This window comes from Lates calcarifer, linkage group LG9, assembly GCF_001640805.2.
Source record: "Lates calcarifer isolate ASB-BC8 linkage group LG9, TLL_Latcal_v3, whole genome shotgun sequence".
NCBI lineage: Eukaryota > Metazoa > Chordata > Actinopteri > Centropomidae > Lates > Lates calcarifer.
In genome coordinates, this window is record NC_066841.1 from 8,833,675 (window position 1) to 8,852,284 (window position 18,610).

The 18,610-nt window shown below is 41.0% G+C and overlaps 1 protein-coding gene across 2 annotated transcripts in view; it reads right to left on the reverse strand.

Moving 5' to 3' along the window:
• The window catches only part of sardh (sarcosine dehydrogenase), a 40,053-nt gene that overhangs the window by 2,735 nt on the left and 18,708 nt on the right, over positions 1-18,610 (reverse strand). For both annotated transcript variants that reach the window (XM_018670466.2, XM_018670465.2), the window contains exons 13-21: positions 14,794-14,877; positions 14,430-14,543; positions 13,822-13,960; positions 11,567-11,680; positions 10,074-10,221; positions 6,116-6,209; positions 3,399-3,561; positions 3,096-3,264; positions 2,494-2,629 (exon numbers count right to left, since the gene is read on the reverse strand). In XM_018670466.2, the coding sequence (XP_018525982.1) occupies positions 2,494-2,629; positions 3,096-3,264; positions 3,399-3,561; positions 6,116-6,209; positions 10,074-10,221; positions 11,567-11,680; positions 13,822-13,960; positions 14,430-14,543; positions 14,794-14,877 (1,161 nt within the window). The remainder of the gene's footprint in view (positions 1-2,493; positions 2,630-3,095; positions 3,265-3,398; positions 3,562-6,115; positions 6,210-10,073; positions 10,222-11,566; positions 11,681-13,821; positions 13,961-14,429; positions 14,544-14,793; positions 14,878-18,610) is intronic.

The following is an 18,610-nucleotide window of genomic DNA, read 5'->3' on the forward strand; positions in this document are numbered from 1 at the left end:
TTAAAATTTAGGCGAGGCGAGGAGATGGCGGAAAATAGACAGAACAGAGAGAGAAAATGAGACGGCCACGTAATCCACACTCTTGCCACAGCACTCAAGAACAGGACAATTTTACTGCCTTCACATTTGACTCGAGAGAACGTCGCAGGAGTTATAAAACGCTGAAAGCAATGCGTTCACTCACGAGTCAACGTCAGCACCCTTGTAACACAGGGAGCTAATTTTCACTGACTGACTCCTTTTTCCCTCCCTGCAGCTCTCCCACTGAACTGTCACTCTGTCTCTCTTTCACACACACACACACACACACACACATACACAGCTCTCTCTCTCATCACCACTTACTTTTTACTACTTCCATGATGAAGGTTTTAGAGGGAACAACATTGTGGTCAAGGCTGCATCAAGCTAACAACCTTATTCGGGAACATAGCTGCTTTCATTCCAGTTTAAAACGTCTACTCTCTCCTCCCAGTCCCTGATTTTTTAATGGCAGCCTGCAGCATGCTCCTGCTACCTCTGAATTCTGGCGAGATACAAATTGATATCAGGTTTCTAAAGTGAACAGTGGGTTATTTATTTAAAATTTTATTTTTAAATCCCAATCTTTAGTCAGGTGGTGTTATTATAACTGAAATATCAACGTGCTTACTCATTTAACCAAAAAAAGATCAGCCACAAATCATGAAAAGCATTCATTAACTTTCTAAAAACATATTAAATGCCAGTTTGCTTTTTATTAGATAACTACCTGGGGCTCAGATCACAGCAGGCCCTGCACTTTGGGCAACCCTGCTTTAGATTAAGTAATCAAAGCATAACGACAGTGAAATAAATATACATTTTCCAAGTTCTAATCCTGTGTCCCTGTGTTAACTGTGAATATATATGTGAAAATAATATATATTTTTACATGTTTTATATAAAATGCCTCTCTTTTCTCTTCCTGTGAAACATTAAAATATTTTAATGACCCTTCTTGAACTTAAGGACATATACATAAATGTATTCAAATGAAACTGGTTTGTGGTGACCAGCTAGCTAAAAGTTTGGAAACTTTGAGTCACATTATGGAAGTTTAAAGGGGCTATGTGTACGTTTTCACTGCTACCAAATGTGGTTTCTTGGTGAGTGGTGTTGACGGTCGCTTGGCAAGAGCTTCAGGAATTATTGCATTTACAAGACAAAGAGGTAAGAATACGCCTCTGTGCAGCGCTAATTCTTCAGGGCAGTGTGGACACTACAGTGAATCGCTATCGGTGATGATGAGACAGGCTGGGGCTAGCTAGTTAGCATGTTAGCTTCTATAGGAGAAAAGAAATAATAGAACTAGATGCAAAACATTGCCTTTGCTTTCCCCTGCTGGAGACAGCTCTTGGCGAGTAAAGGGATGCAGGTTGATGCTGATAAGTAAACAGCTGTTAATGCTAACAGTGGCTATGTAGCGACTGCAAAACTTACAAATAGCTCCTTTAGATGCTCTGACTGCTGTTTTACTGTGACTTAAATGAACTTACTTTAATCGCCGTCTGCCCATCATCATTTTGTTCACTTTACACAAGTAATACAGTACTCGTTTTCAGGAAACACTGACTACACCACTGATGCATGACAGAACTCGGTCTGACTTTAATGGTGTACCCACAGGGCTGTGTAATGGTGAATTACAAAAAAAATCATAAGGAAGCTGTTTGAGAAAATGTAATCACTAAATCCAGTATGAAAACCAGAGACACAAACAGAAAGAAAACAAGAAAAGAAATCCAAGTGAGATCAAGCATACAGAAAGGGGCAGATGTTCTCCACACACACACACACACACACACACACACACACACACACACACACACACACAGGTATGTGTGATCTGGTCTCCTGTCACTCAGTATTACACAGAGCACATCCCAAACAATCACATCACTGACTTCAGTAGTGTGTGTGTGTGTGTGTGTGTGTGCACGCATGTTCACATTTGTGTGAGTGCATCTCCAAACTGAAGTGCTCGACGAAGCCAGCGGTCAATCCGCTTTGTTTTGCAGGTCACGACTCCGGGATGGATATTAAACAAATGAGCACACTCACACACACACACACACACACACACAGACACAATGTATGTGTGTGTCTGTTGAGCACCCACTCAGAGATACGGATCTAAATACTTGTCAAATCACAGAAGGATGATGCTCTATTTTCCAGAATTAAAAAAAATTAATTCTTTGCCTTTGAGCTAACGACTTCAACCGATAACTCTCTGTGTCTCTCTTGCTGCATCCATCCTTCAGTCTGATGTTCCATCTGTTATAGTGTGTGCATTTGTATTATTATCAGGAGAGCAACACACAAAAACACTGATGACTCACTTGATGCACCTACCAGCTCACAATTTTTAGCCCTGTTGGTAAAACATGGTCTTGATTCAAGAAAAATGAGGTTTAAAATGAGACCAAGTGACAAAATATTAAAGACAGCCCAGAAAAAAAAGAATATTACCACTCCTCCATCAGGGTTGCGGATATATCCATAACCAATAGTTTTGTCGATGAAGAATCCGTAATCAGCACGCCGTAGGTGACCAACAGGAACTCCATTACGGAAAATGGCCTCCAGACCGAACATCGGTACTTTCCTTTGACAAAGAAAGAGATGTTAGACTACACACTGTAGCCTTTCTCCTGCACACACTCATTTACATAAACACAACCACACACATTCACACTAATCAGGACTGTCGGGCCCATACAGAATATGACAACATTAATAGCATCTTCTCTATGTAAAAAGCAATGTTTTCATGATAGCTAAATGCTATTGTTGGGTAATCTTGCATCCTCAAAATTCAAACTCATTATACGCTGAGAAAATGCTTATTTTTAGTTTGACAATAGTGCATTTTTGTGTATAACTGGCTTCATAAACCCAAAGTTTCTAGTATTCTCTCAGCCCATTAGAGGATGTAAACCAATCAGTCCTTAGATTTGACTGGACAGCAAGGAAATGGTGGAATTCCATCTTGGAAACTAAATCAAGTAATATGTTTTATATGTTTTTTTGGACACAAATTTTACAGAAAAAGACAGAAATGTTTTACTGACTCATCAATGGTGAAGCAGACAATACGCCTCCTCAGCCCCTCCTCCTTCTGTTTCTCCAGCCTATCGCGACCCTGGAACGGGATTGAACTCTTCAGTTTGCAGGTGAAGGCTAGCCCCGCCTCCAAGGGTGTGTCATCTGGGCGGAGGTCAGCGTGCCAATGTCTGTACCCTGACAAAGAGAAGAGGAGGATCAGGTTCAATTCACTGACTGGCTAGATTTCATTTAGCCTGTAACCTGAGCTGAATTTGAATGTTAGGGTTAGTTTTTTGTTTTGTTTTTTATGACCTCTTATTCAAAGTTACCTTTCTCTATGCTGAGTGAGTCGATGGCCCTGTAGCCTGAGTTGATGATGCCGTGCTTTGCACCGGCAGCCATGACAGCGTGGTAGACTGGGAGGCAGGAGTCTTTGGGAATGTGCAGCTCCCAGCCGAGCTCTCCGACAAATGACAGACGCATGGCTCGCACCTGGACGAGAGAGGAGCAGAGAGGAGGCTTAGAGAGCTGGAGAGAGGCAAGCAGAGGACCGGGCCGCCACGTCTCTGCTTGTGCTCGCTCACTCATGCACAAACACACACACTCTTCATCTTCAAGGACCAGTTCTACTTGTCATGCATTTTAATACCAACAGCAGTTTCAATGTGCTGCTGCTGCTGAAGAGAGAAAAGCAAACAGCCAGAAAGCGGCAGAAAAGAATGAGATGGGATAGATGCAATGTTAAGATAAGGTGCACAAAGGAGGAAGCAGGGAAACTGTAATCTCCTTCTTAGAAATGAATGTTGTGGCCAAAATTCTTTCAGTCCTGAAAGAGATTTAAAAAAAGAAAGGAAGGAGTAGGGTTAGAGAAACAGCACAGATAAAGAGGTAGAGACTGACTGAGAGTTGCTGAAGGTAGGAAAGGAGACACCACAAATCAAAAGGTAAAGTTCTTGTCAACCTTGGTGTTATTCTGATAATTTTGTCCAGTATAAATACTGGTCATGGTAACGCTTGACCCAACAACTCCTTCGTAAAGATTTAAGGAAACGGAGCACAAACAGGGTTAAATGGAGTAAGGAGTGCAAGCCTCCCTCAGCTTTCTTCAGACCTCAATTTAATAGATATCATCTCAAAAAAATTGTCTTTCCACCAGAGAGTGTACACAGAAAGTCGTCTCCTGGAAATCTCTGTGCTGCTGTAGTAAACTACATAGCAGTTTTGGAACTATTACCAACAACTAGAGCCTCTCTGTGTTGTATAGTGGCAATCGATGAAAACACAGTTCAGAATTTTTTTTCCTAGCATGCACATGCGCTAAAGGACTCAGCGCTAATGCAATGCATGCAGATGGGACTACTTACTGTTTTTAATTTAAAACTTAAAGACTAGAGTTTATTTCTGTTGAATTTAAAGTCTTCCTGCATCTGTCAGGCTGTTCTAGTCACAATATGAGAATAACAATGAGGCTAGCGAATACCAAAATGGACAAGATGCAAAAAATATGTGTGAGAGATGTGAAAGCTGTGGAGGAAAAAGGAAGTAAATGAGTGTGTGGAAGAGAGAGAGAAAAAACTCCCAACTCCCAACAGTTTCCCCAGTGGGTGCTGTGACAGCTAGGCCATCTGGCTGGCCAGGGATCACCCTGGGCCCCATATGTACACCATGAAACACTGGGGAAGGACAATACATGTAGGCCTGCGCTCTGCTCACAGTACACACTACACCAGATATGCAGATGACAAACTTAAAACACACAGAAACACCCGGATGCCTCGTGGACACTGTCACTCACAGATTTACCAGGCAGGCATCAAACACAAATCCACGCAGCACAGACGTGAGCACAAAAAATGCATATAAACATGACAACATGCATGCTAGCACACTCACTTCAACTGGGGAGAGAGGGAGAGAGAGAGAGAGAGAGAGAGAGAGAGAGAGAGAGAGAGAGAGAGAGTCTAATGAGCTATGAGGGGAGCAGAGGGCAGAGAGAGCTCTGTTCTCGCAGCAGTGCAGCCATTAAAATGTCACCCAGACAAGGCCAACAACCAGCTGGAACACAGCACAAGCAATTCGTGCACGCTCTCTCTCTATCTCTCTCACACACACACACACACACTCCTGCAGAGCTGTGAGAAGATGCTGACTGCAATCACTGGAGCGTTGCATAATTCATGCAAGAGCGACCAAGACGGAGCAAGTGTGTGTGTGTGTGTGGACATATGTGTTGCAGCATGTGTCAGTACAGCATGCTCTTTTTGATCTGAAGCCAGAAACACTGTAGAGGTCAACTCGAGAAGCCGAGCCTGCATACCTTAGAGCATTATTGCTACCGTAAATGTATTTAAGTAAATGAACTGCATTTATATCACACCTTTCTAGTCCTAATGACCAGTTAAAGTCCTTTACATCAGGAGTCACATTTACCTATTCATACACATGCTTCTGTACATAGGACCTCTCTATCTGATAGCCATCAGGTGCAACTGGGGGTTCAGTAGTAGTTGCCGTAGGACACTTGGACATGCAAACTGGAGGAGCTGGGGACTGAACTACTGACCCTCTGGTTAGTGGACAACCCACTCTACTTCCTGATCAACAGCTACAGTGTAAATATAAGATTGCCCCAGTGCTTGTAAATAACAGCACTATAAACTTTGAGTTTTGAGTTGCTAGACCTCGGAAGGAGAAGTGGAAAGAGACAGAAGGCAGAAAAAGGTAGAGAAACACAAAAAATGTAGACAGAAGTGGACAAGTCAAAAGGACGCCTTTGAGGCATGCAGTCTGTCCCACACGCAGCCTACAACCTTTGTTGACTGAGCCTTTGAAATAATAAATCTGTTTCATTCAACAGTGTGTGATTTGCTTAGACGTATTTGTTAATTAACAAAATTTTTTATTTAACCAGCAATGACAGGGTTATTTCGAAGCTGACAAATGTACCACATCCAATTACTGCAGAAATTAGTTGCTAGCTAATTTACTGTATGTATATGTGTGTGTGTGTGTGTGAGAGAGAGAAAGAGAGAGAGTGTGTTCTCACCTGATGTCCTGCTGCACTGACAACTTTGTGGGTAGAGAAAGGGAAACTTTCGTTGCTCAAGTCTGTGTCCAGCACCTCCTGGAGTACCTCCCGACTGCACAGAAAGAGAAAACGCAGAAAAATCATTAACTGTGCCAGTTATTTAAAGTTGGTCGATACATTTTTCACATTTACACCTCTGCAACTGGTGTGTTCCTCACATCACAATTAACACCAGAACTATAAGAACATTAACACTTGTTTTTAAATCTAAATTTTAAATATTTAAAGAAAAAATTACTACAAAACTTAACAAGCTGTACTTGTTATATTTGTTGTGGAAATCTCACATCCCTCCTTCTCCCACAAAGACACACACACACACACACACACACACACACACACTCAAAAAAAATCAATATTACATAAAGATGAGTCAACAGAAAAAAAAGAACTAAGTTTAGCTTACTTTGCTACTTGTACACTTGCATGTTTGTGAGTGGGCAGGTAGAGAATACAATGCGTGAGGCCTTTTCTGGAAGATATTTTTGCAACAGTGTGGCAGAGAGCCAGGGTTGAAGATATTTGGGGAAAGGTTCAGGTTACCTTTGTGTGCACATGGTTGTATATCTGTGTGGGTGTCCTTTTCTTTTTTTGGTTGTACGTAGAAATTGTGTGTATGCTGGGTATGGTCTTATATGTGAATAAAACATTTCTTGCATATATGCATGTGTGCATGCATTACATATGGGGGCTGATATTTACTTCAGGCTTTTCCTCCGATTTCTGTCCTCCCTCCAGCAAAGGCTTTGTTCACTGAACTCAAGAGCCCAAGAGCAAGGCCAATTAGTTATATGTAATCAGTGAATGACTCTGTGTGTGTGTGTGTGTGTGTGTGTGTGTGTGTGTGTGTGTGTGTGTGTGTGTGGTAAAAGGGTCTTGGAACCACCAATTTGTTTCTATGATTTGCCACTTAAATGTGGCTCTCAGCTGTGGATCAGAGGATGGATACACATACACACACACACACAGGGCTCTCTTACTATATCATAGGTACAAGTTATAACACAGCAAACCGAAGCAGGCACCAGTTTCACCCTCTGGAGCATGCTGCCAAGCCGTGTGAGAGAGAGAATCTGTAAGTTCGGTGACTTCCTCCTCTCCAGAGAGTTTGAATGACACATCTCTGGGAAGGAAAACACAGACAAATGCATTTCCATAAAGGCTGTAATTTTCTCCCTCCTCAAGCTTTGAAGAGATCAATTTGCTTCATAAGACCCAAGCATTGGAGGGTTGATTTTCTGCAGTTCCTCATATGTGGCAGAAACAATCAGGAGGAGCTGAGAATCATTACAGTGCTGTGCAGAGAGATGCCAGTCTTGTTTATGTTATTGACACACTCAGACACACACCAGGAAATATCCACAGATGCAAACACAGACACTTAGAAGCTGAGTGTGCTTTGGATTCTCAAGAAAACTCAATCAGCTCCATAATCAACATCCTATTCTGTGTGTGTGATGCATGTGTATCTATAATCACACACAATCACACACAATCACACACAATCACACACAATCACACACACACCCAGCAACACACAGGTTTACTGCTGTCACTGCCAGTGACACACTGATTTCTGCTTTGGTGTAAGCAATAAAGACGGATAGATAAATATGGAAAAAGGGGAAGAGGACACTGAAAATAGACTACTGAGCAGAATGGGAGGAGAGGGGAGAGGAGACAAAGAGAGAGCCGGATAAGATCTACAGAGACATGAGGACAGAGAGAGAAGAAGACTTAGGAAAACAGAGTATGAGAAAAGCCTCAAGGAAAAGAAATCGACACAGCCCACACAGAGAACAGAGTGGCCTAACCCTGCTGCTGGTAAGAGGGAAGAACAAAGATGGAGGGCGGTGAGGTGGGGAGAAGAAGAGGTGAGAGGGGCAGCAAAAGATAGACGGATTCAGAGAGTGAGACTGGGAGAAGGTTAAGGTGGCCTGGCCCGCTCTTTGAGCAAAGAACAAAGGAAAACTGTGGGAAGCAAGAAGAAAGTGACAAGCTTGGACTACCTCCTATATCCAAATGTGAGGCACCATTTTCACCTGTGCATGAGAAATCTGAGGATGATGGGTCTGATGGATGAAAAAAAGAAATACTGTGACAGCTTCAGGTTAGGTAATTTAATTATTGAGTTACAGAATCACAAAACCTTGGGGGAGAAATTGTACTGAAGTACTGAAAGAAGAGAAAAATGAAGAAGATGCCAATGAAGAAGAAAATAAAGACATTCTTGCAAAAGAAGAAAAACCTTAAGGATTATGGTATCTCACAGATTTAACTGTGTCTGTGTTAAACTGCATAAGATGGCAAAAATACATTAATATTTAATATTTTAAAACACTAAGTGACCAGAGGTATTATTAGATATGTTTTATTTGGGCTTACTGTATAAATATCTGAATGGCCTATATTTTAAAACAGCCTATTAATTAAACAAGACCACCAAGGGTAGTGATGCATTTTACATCTTGCACCCTCTCTAAATCCTGGCACTTGACCCAAACCAGGTCCAGACTAGTAGTGAAAATGATTATTATTTTTTGTTGATCCATTCTCTAGTTCAACCCGCTAACTTGATCTGCAGCTTTTCTGTATCTTATATTATATATATTGAGGACACAAGAAATCTGTGATTGTGAAAAACTTTGCACCATTTTCTAAAATGATTTTTTTTAAATCAAGAAAATGTAAATAACTGTTAGTTGCAGCCCCAGTGCAGACTTTCTGTTGCCACAGTTGCAGTGGCGCATGCAACTGAGGCAAGCAGCTACATACGTAACACTTTCACACATACACCCAGTGTTTGATGGCATTCATATAGCCGACTGCTGTCAAAACTTAATCCCTGGTTGCCTTCGTTCAGGGATTTGCAACTTAAAATTCCTACATAGCTGTGTAATTTCATGAGACCTAATATAAATTCTATATATTTCCTAAACAGAGTTTTTGACACCTAGTCCTTCACAGTCACTGCAGTGTTTACTCCAGGGAACCAGCTTGGCAGACAGAGAAGGTGAGGAGACGTGATTCTTTTCATTATGTAAATTGAATGCATCAGACTACATTCTAATATCACGTGGAACTCTGATACTGAGAAAAGCAGAGTTTCTGGTTGAATTTAACACCAGTATCTACTATGAGGTTACATGATGCAATGATAATGCTGTAGTTATTGTGGAAATATAATATTAGTAGTTTAATTCATGTTGAGCGCTAGGCCCGGAGATCAGGTTTTTTCACTTCTGGTCCATTTGAACCTCTAGATTTGAAAAACTTGCATCCATTCAACATCCATTTAGGAGCCGCTTTTGTCGCCACAATGCTTCATATATTTTTAAAAGATGGAATCTACTAGATATAGATGTCAGTCCCAGGTCATGTCAAGCAAAACCATTTAGACCCATGAACCTCTAACCCATGGTGTAAACTTGTTGAGACAGAAAGATAGAGTGCTCCACGAGAGCTTTCTCATCATCATCAATCCCTCAGATGAAAAATAGATTTGAATTTAATTCAGCTGCAGGGTTCACAGCATCATGAAACAGCCTACAGAATTAACCTTAACACCCCCCCTCCCTGCTTCTGCCTCCTGTTTTCAGTCCACGTTTGTCCCTGCACACACCTCGCAAGCCTATGGCCTTGAGAAAAGCCACTTAACCTCCTCTCCCTCTCATCGATCCAACAGCTCATTTTTTTTCAGTTTCCCCACCTCTCTTGTGTCCAGGATGTGAATCTTAACCCATCTTTTGACCAATCAGTTACCTTCTTCTTTTCTCCACTCCTCCTCATCTCCCCTGCTCTATGCCCTCACTCACTCCTTCCTTTTGTCCTTTTCTCACCTGGATGTATAAATCATGAATGTCTCCATTCATTCATAGCCTTCTTTCCTCCTTCCCTTCCTCTTTTCTTTTCCCACCTCTTTGGCCCTTGGATGCTGATCATCCCCATGTCCTCAGAATGGTCTGTCAGCTGGCAGCGGAACCCTTGGTCCTGAAGAACTGTTCGGATGTGGTTCCAGTTGTGTTCTGCTACACCGCCTCCGATGGCCAGGTAGTACGCATCGCCTGGAGCAAAGGTGGGGGACAAAAGAAATGATTAAGGGGAGTGAGACAGAAATGGCTAGAATTACAGCCTCGTGGTTGTATGTCTCCCCCAAGCAGGACAAATTGCAGGAACTATGGTCACAATGTCCCCCTCTGTTCCTGAGTTATGGCTTTGAATAACGCCCAGATAAGTGTTTTTGCAGAACATTCTAATGTTCACAGTGAAGCTGACTTTTGACCTTTTAGATAATAAATGTCATCACTTTATCATTTTATCCTATAAAATATTTCCATGTAATTTTATCATGATTAGCAGATTCTGATCAGTTCATCCTTGAGTGAAAGTGGATGGTTGTGCTAGATGTAATGAAATTCCCTCCAGGCGTTCCTGAGATATCCCGTTCATGAGACCGGGATGGAAGTACAGACGGACAGCCTGAAAACATAATGGCTCCAGCCTTGGCTGTTGTTGGCGCTGAGGCATTATGACAGATGACAGATCAGACAAGTACAACAGCTGAGAGAAAACTTTCAAGTGCAACAACAAACGATAGACACAGCACATGAATTGATAGCTACATCAAAATATAACAAAAGAAATTATGACAGAGGTTATATGTACATTAAAATACACAAGTTCTAAGCAAATTTAAGAACTTTTGAATCACTGGTGTTACCTTCAAGTGCCTTTTTTGTTGATATATTCAAGAGGATGTGCAAAGATTCCATAATTAATGGAGCACTTGTAACTTTAACATATACTGGAACTGAACTGCTGCTTCCCAGCTACTGTAACATGCTATCATTTTTGAATTAATCTTTTCTGATCTTTGTGTACTTGGATACTGATGTATCAGCTGCTATTAACAAAGAGAGACAATAGAGATGGGGGTGTAACTTGAAACAATGACTCCTGTCCCATAAATGATGAATGAGAAATACATAGAAAAGTAGGTAAAATTAATGGGAAATGCAACTATAGATGCACAGAATGGAGCAGAAAGATAGAGTGATAGAAGTGGAAGATTTTGAACAGAGAGAATGGCAATGATTTATCATTGAGAACAACAGAATAAACAGAAGAATAATAGGCAGAAGAACGGAGTGATAAATACAGCAGTATTGATAGATAATCTGGGAGACAGAACAATAAACAGTAGACAGTAAAACGACAATAAATCCAAAATAAGATACAACAGAATGACAGATATATCCCAAAAGGAGTAAAATACAACAGTTAAAATGACAGAACACAACAGTGATGGAATGGAATTACATAGAGCATAACAGATATAACAATATAAAAGCAGATAAAAATGGAAACAACACACACACACCACACACACACACACGCAGAGATTCTCACCGTTGGATTCTGGTGCCAGGGGCAGGTTGGCAGCACCAGGCTCCAGTCTGCTCACTGTCAGGTCGGCCTCCGCCCCTCCTCTTTTATTCAGCATGCAGGTATACACAGTGGAGCCTGAATCACACACATAAACAATTAATACTTGCGGCATAATTTGTGGGCCAATTTAAAGTGCGCAGTCTCTTGGAACCAAGCCGACAGAAATCTTGAAACATAAAATGAACCCAAATCTGAGGTCAATCCTCTCCTTGTAACCAGTTCTTTGTGAGTAATCCAGTTTCTATGCTTTTGTGTGTGTGTGTGTGCCTTCCTGCATCTCATGTGTGAATAAGGATGAATTTTTAATAACCTCAAGTGTACTTACACTTCTCTCACAACTTTGTTGTTTTTAAGGGGCAATCATTATCAGTCCCTGCCTCCAGGGGAGACACGCGCCCTGACGACATGTGAATCTTGTCTTTTTGAGCAACAGTTACCACGGAAACAGCTGCAATATGAATTCCAAAAAAGCATAACGGCTGCTGAGAACACCACTTGACAAAGATATTCATAATGAAGACATCCTCTGAATAATTTACTAATGAATGAATTCTGTATCTAATTACAAGGGTCATAAAATGATAACATGTCTGTCATCCATTGGCCGGAGGAGCTGATGGCTGTGGTGACATGCTAATATGTGACTGTGGCTCAGTTATCTCTCTTACTGATGATAAGGGGTAACAGGTGATTAAGAAAATGCTGTCTGCAAAGCATAAGTTGGCCTGCTCGGGCATTAAATATTCTCCCAGCAACTACTGCCCCTGTAATTACTGTATATTGAGATGTGAAAGAGAGAAAGAGAGAGTGGTTGACAAAAAGATGAAGCGCAAGGTCAGATGATGCGTCATTTACCACAGTTAAGAAAGACAAGTTTTTGAGAAGCTACTTTCATAGAGCAGCTGGAGTGAAAGCTGGGCGTCTCAGTGAATGGACGATAAGTTGAAGTAGACGTCAGAACAAGAAATCAACAAAGAGGCTACAGAAAATTAATTCAATATTGCATTTAGAGGTATCACACAGTAAATCCATTCCCTGGTGTTTGTGTAACACTGCTGGCTGTACAAACTGAAAGGGCAACTCTCTTGATTTCACACATGAAAAAAAGTTGTCTTCAGTCTTCTCTGGCTCCAGAGGGAGCTGCGTGAAGCCTGATGAATTGTCTCAAGCAATGTCACTTGAGTCAGCCTCTGCTGAGTGTGAAGACTACAAGTTTGAAAATAAAAAAAAAAATCTGAGGCTGTGGAGTTAGAAAGAGGTGAACTTTACCAGACCCCTGCAGCTTGCTCCTCGTCTCTGCTTGAGACCAGGGGCTCGAGACTACACTGGTAACGTGGGTGCCAAGTTTCGACAAGGAAGACATCGACATCTCTGTTTCTGCTGCATGAATTCTGTATTTTTTCTTTAGCTGTCCATGATAATACAGACATTGTTACATGAGTACACTTCTAAATCAGCAGAGTAATGTTATTTCAGTTATTCCAGTGATGAAGTAGTGCACTTCAATTACAAAAGGTTTTAATTTGTCTAACAAGAGAAAGACAAAAAAATGAATGGTCAAAACTGATAAAGCAGAAGCAGAGACATCCTAACTTCCCTTGTATGCCCTAACACTAGTAAGTGCCACCCTTTAACATTGCTGGATCCTACAGCCCATCATTACAGCCTATATATCTGTTTGTATGTGACACATAACCCAAGCTTCTGTGATTTTTCCTGTTTCCCCCTAATATATCTATACCTATATATCTCTTCAGTTATCTCTTATATAGTATCTGTATATTGTATCTCTTCATATTCATGTTTCTCATCTTCCTTGTAACAAGGATATGTGATTAGATGATAATGATGTCGCTGGTCACTTTGCTGCACAGTACACATCCCTCCTTTCCTCCCTGTGGGTATTGCCTGAAGAAGACCTGCAGTTGATCAAAAGGTTGTGAACAAAATTTGAAGGGAGCTGTGATTCCATTGTGCGTATGCTCCTTATATTGCAATGGATCCCATGTTACCCATAATACAACCAATAGCATCTTTTCGTTAGACCTTTTGTGGAAGCAGGGACTGTTTTTCTCATGTGTTGCCATCTTGTTTAGTCCCTCTATCCATGTGTCTGCCCTCTTCATTCTGTCAATCTTTTCTCCCATCTGTCTGTGTCTGTGTGTGTGTGTGTGCGTGTGTAAGTGTACGCTTGCATCAGTAGCAGTCAGACTGACCTGGCTTCTTGTTGACATCAGCAGTAAACAGCCAATCAGCTGCCTTCTTGGCATCTGGTCCAGTGAGATAGAACTTTCCAAAGTAGGACATGTCAAACACGGCCACATCGTGTCTACATGAAAGGCACTCGCTCTTAATCTGCGTTTAAAAAAAAAAAATCACAACACACACATCCAATTAGCACAGAGCCTGGCATTTTACAAAATTTCAGCCTCTGTTTGACAAACATGATGTTTCAAGCCTGATCCTTGAAGGCAGCATTCATCACAGTGGTGAAATTAAAGGAAAAGGATTTTGACATTAAGATTGTTCATTCCCTCTTTGTGGTGTGTAATCCAAGCTGCAGAGTTTGTCTGGTGCTCCCCATCAAACTCCTCTATGCACCATGAAACTCACTGACTCTGCTCTCATCACTGTCTGCTGTCCATGGCCATCATTTCCCATGAGGACACATGTTCCCTTGCCTCATGGGAGCCTTCAGAGAGTGTTCGCACTCATCTGTCCACCCATGATTTTTTGCCATATTGTGGTCTGACAAAAGAGGAAGCTGCATACAATTTAATGAACTCAGTAACACACATGTTCATGCACACACTTGGTGTCTTACCATGTCATGATGTGGAGGGAAGTCAAAGGTGTACTCTTTCCCCAGCAATTCGTTGTACTTGTAGTTCACATTCTTCTTAATGTCATAAGCTCCATAGTAATCATAGTCTTTAACCTTTGCAATAACACAAGCAAACAAACAGTTAGAGGCTAATTAGTCATTATCGTTTCTCAAGTGTAGAGAGGGACAAAACAATGGGCTAGATACTGTGTCAGTGTCGTCCATTATTGTATGTCAATCCGTCCCAACAGTTCCTATCCAGCAAGCCTTGTGAAAAAATTAGCATCTTAATTGTTTGTGTTTCCAAGGGCCTCTTGTTAATTATGTGCAATATGTGTGTGCGTGTGTGGTGTTAGTGTCTCACAGGTGCAGGCCCATCTTTGTTGAACCAACCAGGTCTCTCCCAGCCATGTCTCTCCTGGAATACACAGCCCTGCTCCGTCAGCACCTAAAAGAAACACACACATACACACAAACAAAAGAGGTAAAATCAGTACGGAGAGTAGATGAGCATGTTTACTATTCAGTATTTATTTTGGAACAACTGCACAAATGGCAAGAATTTAATAGCATATATTCACAAAATTTACAAATTTGTATTGTCATAAATTAATTCTTATCCTAAGCAACATCACAGAACAACCTAGACGTGAAAACATTTACTGACAGAGTAAACACAGATGGGTTTTTGAGTATTTTAAACAGCATTAATTAATTTTTGGGGGTCACCTGCAGGCAACAGAACAAACTAGAACTACAAGGTTGACATATCATCACCCTATAAAGTTGTTGTTACAGTGAACTTGCTAACAAACAGTCACCTATTACACATCAACAAGACACATTAGCATTTATCTGGAGCCATGTTTCTGGCCACCTGAGGAAAGAAAGTGTAATATTCAGTTTTCTGTAAGCTCTGTTTTGGTCTCCACCATCTCTTTAGGTCCACTATGTTCACTAGCAAGTTGCCAACTTTGTCTGTCTGACATTCAGTGCTGCATAGGCAGCGTACCGTGGGATTATCAGCTTTTTTGCTGGAAACAGCTGTCTAATGCAGCAGGAAACAAGGTTGGTGAGAACTGTGAGACTAAACAGTAAAGCTGAACAAAAACAGTGAGCTGAAAGATGCTAAAACGGTCTGTAGAGCTGAGAGGAACTGCAGAGTCAGGTGATTCTATGTGGTTTTGCGAATGCTTTCATATTGCACACACTCGTTTGATCCACTGTCTATATAAAAATAATGATTAGCACAGCTTTAAAACTCATTTCAATATGACAAATGAGAAACAAATTAACTTGCTTAAATATTAAAAATGAATCCTGTGTGGGAGGAACTGATTAGAAGTGATGATAAAACCCTCTTTTAGATCAAACTGTTGCAAATATAGTTCACTTGTTAATTCTTGATTTCTTGAACCATGTTGAAATTAGATTTTTCAGCGCTCACCATCCTCCTTGTTAAAATTGACAGTCGCCCACAGTTGGTAGGTATGTTCTGCTATGCTCTCCTCCTAGCAGGCAGCTAGCTGTCTCTTGCCAAAACTTCCCACACTGAGCTATATTTACCATCCATGCTACCGAGGTGGAGAAAACGTGTAAGCAGCAGTGTCAGAGATGGCCTGTTTGTGCTCTGAAATAAGCTTGTGTTGCCTCCTAAAAGTAGACAGTCTCAATACTTGCACAGGGACAGTTTCTTTGGCAGATCAAACCCCTTAAGTACCTCTTAGCCATAATACATGTCGTCATGATCAGGAGCAAGAGCCAGTATTGTGAACAAAAGCTAATTTTAAAAATAATAATTAGACTTTTCCAGTGTTTTTCCTTCTTCGCTCTGCCACCCCCTACATTTATCTGAGGCTCTCCAACAGCAGGAAGGCTAGTTGCTAGGTGATGGCCCTCGACGAGTGATTAGCAGGGGTCTAATGGGCTTGCAGCTGAGGGTTGGACCGACCCAGTCTCACAGGGACTGTGCTCTCCTTCGAGATGCAGCCTGACTACCTGAGAACAGTGTCTTATCAAGTCCTCCATACTGTAGCTGTCTAGCATAAAATCTGATGCCATAATTACAATAACCGTAACATGATAATAGCTGACCCTGCACTTGTTATCATGCAAATTAAGGTCTTTTGTGTTGGCTGTGATGAAAGCAGTGCTTTGAATGCCGCATTGATGTAGAACAGGACAATAGATAAAAATAACACTACATGCTGCCACATTAATCTGTCCATCAGCTTATATATTTGATATTATGACAGTGACTCACTGAAAACTAGTCAGTGAGTGTTTAAAGCTGAAAAACATTTGTGGGAACAAAGGTTTGCACTGCATTGGAAAATAAAAGTGAACATGTCAGTTGATGCCTAGAATACTCAAAGCATCAAACAGTACTACAATATACAGATCTGTGAGGTGAATGTGAAAAAACTGTTGATTTTATAGAGACCTGACAGTGACACTAACATATATGCTGCCAATCTTTGGTCTTACATAGGAAAAAAAAGGTGGAGGTGTTATGACACGCATAATACGGCACTGATATGTTGCTCTTAAGAGAGATGGAGCTCTCCTTATAAAACATAGAGGTAAACTGAACTTGAGGGGCAGATCAGTTTCAAACTAAGAGGACCAAGTGTTAAAAAGTGAGCAGAAGAAAGAGGAAAAAACAAGAGATGAACAGCTGATGTTGCACCTTGTGTCCTTCAAAGTATTATAAAAGAACAGAAAGAGTTATACTACATTGTTTGCAGTACAAAAGGTATTTATAGTCAATGTGATTTTCCCTTTTTTCTGTCATCAGAAGACAAAGTCAATCAGATAGTAATTAATCCAATTTGTCCTCATAATGCCAGTGAAACTCATTGTGTGGACACAAACCACTCATTAAAAACATATTGAAAGTTACCACCTTCATGCATTTTGACTGCTCATTCAGTACAAAATCTTGTTTTATGTTGTTTAAAAAAAGGCCTTTGGGAAATCACTTAATTATGCACGAAAGGTGTCAGGGAAGCTAAATAAAACAAGTTCTAAGAAAGCAGTCAACATGAGCTACAAAATGCACCGACAACATTGCTAATGCAATTTGTGTGACAGTAATCTGTTCTGAAAGAATGCCTGCATGCGTGAGCGGGGGTAGAAATTGCAACAGTTAAAGGTAAATGAAGTCTGAAGTGGGAAAGCGCGGCTAAGTGGGTCATTAATGCATAAAATATGGTAGCAAGGCCCATTAAGAGTTTGTTTAGGGCTAAGGAGGGAAAGGAAGCTCAGAGACATCCAGAGCCAGGCTACCAAAGCTAAGTGTATCATTTATAATCATGTTGGCAGGGATCACATTAATAAATGTAGCGGCTGGGGGATAAGTTATACTGCTAACTGCTTTCTGCACGAGCCTGAATCAGATATTTGCCTCTAGTTCTGACCAGAGGAGACAGGAGGAGAGAGAGGGGAAGATAAGAAATGAGAGGGTGACAGGTAACTTAACATACTGAGAGAGATGACATCAGTATTTCTAGCTTAGCAAAATACTGACATACATGAAAGTACACACACAGATTCTACATTTGCAACCTAATCCTGATTTTTGGCAACTGAGATGTACTCTAGTCACTGTCTTCTCTGTACAGTCATGCACATGGATGTCTCAAGCCTTCACAACCTGGGGTTTCAGCAGAATAATATATATGTTGATTGGCTAATTGAGACCGTAATGTGGTGATAGAGCCAATCAGACACTGAGGTTAAAGAGAGAGAGAAAGAAATAGTGGCAATTATTTTTCTCTCACACAAAACACAGACTGTAACAAGGACAAAGACCAGAGGAAGAGGGAGAAACACACAGTAAGCAAGATTAGTTGGATGAATAGAGGAAGAAATTGTGCTGGGGATGACGTCAAAATGAGAAAATATCAGATGAGAGAAAAACGAGTGAAGGCTAAACACAGAAAAAAATTTGGACAGAGAGTAGAATGAATGGCTGAGGGAGAGAAATCAGACAGGTAAAAAGAGAAAAGGAGTGAGTCATACAACCTCTAAAAATATAGGAAGTGATCAAAGATGACTGGTCAGGTTATACGGCAGCAGAAATGCTCCTGTGACTTAAACAAGTGAACCGGTTTCATCTATGTTGGGAAACCTCGTCAATACACGTCCACAAAGTTTCCTATCAGCTATGAAAAAGCCAA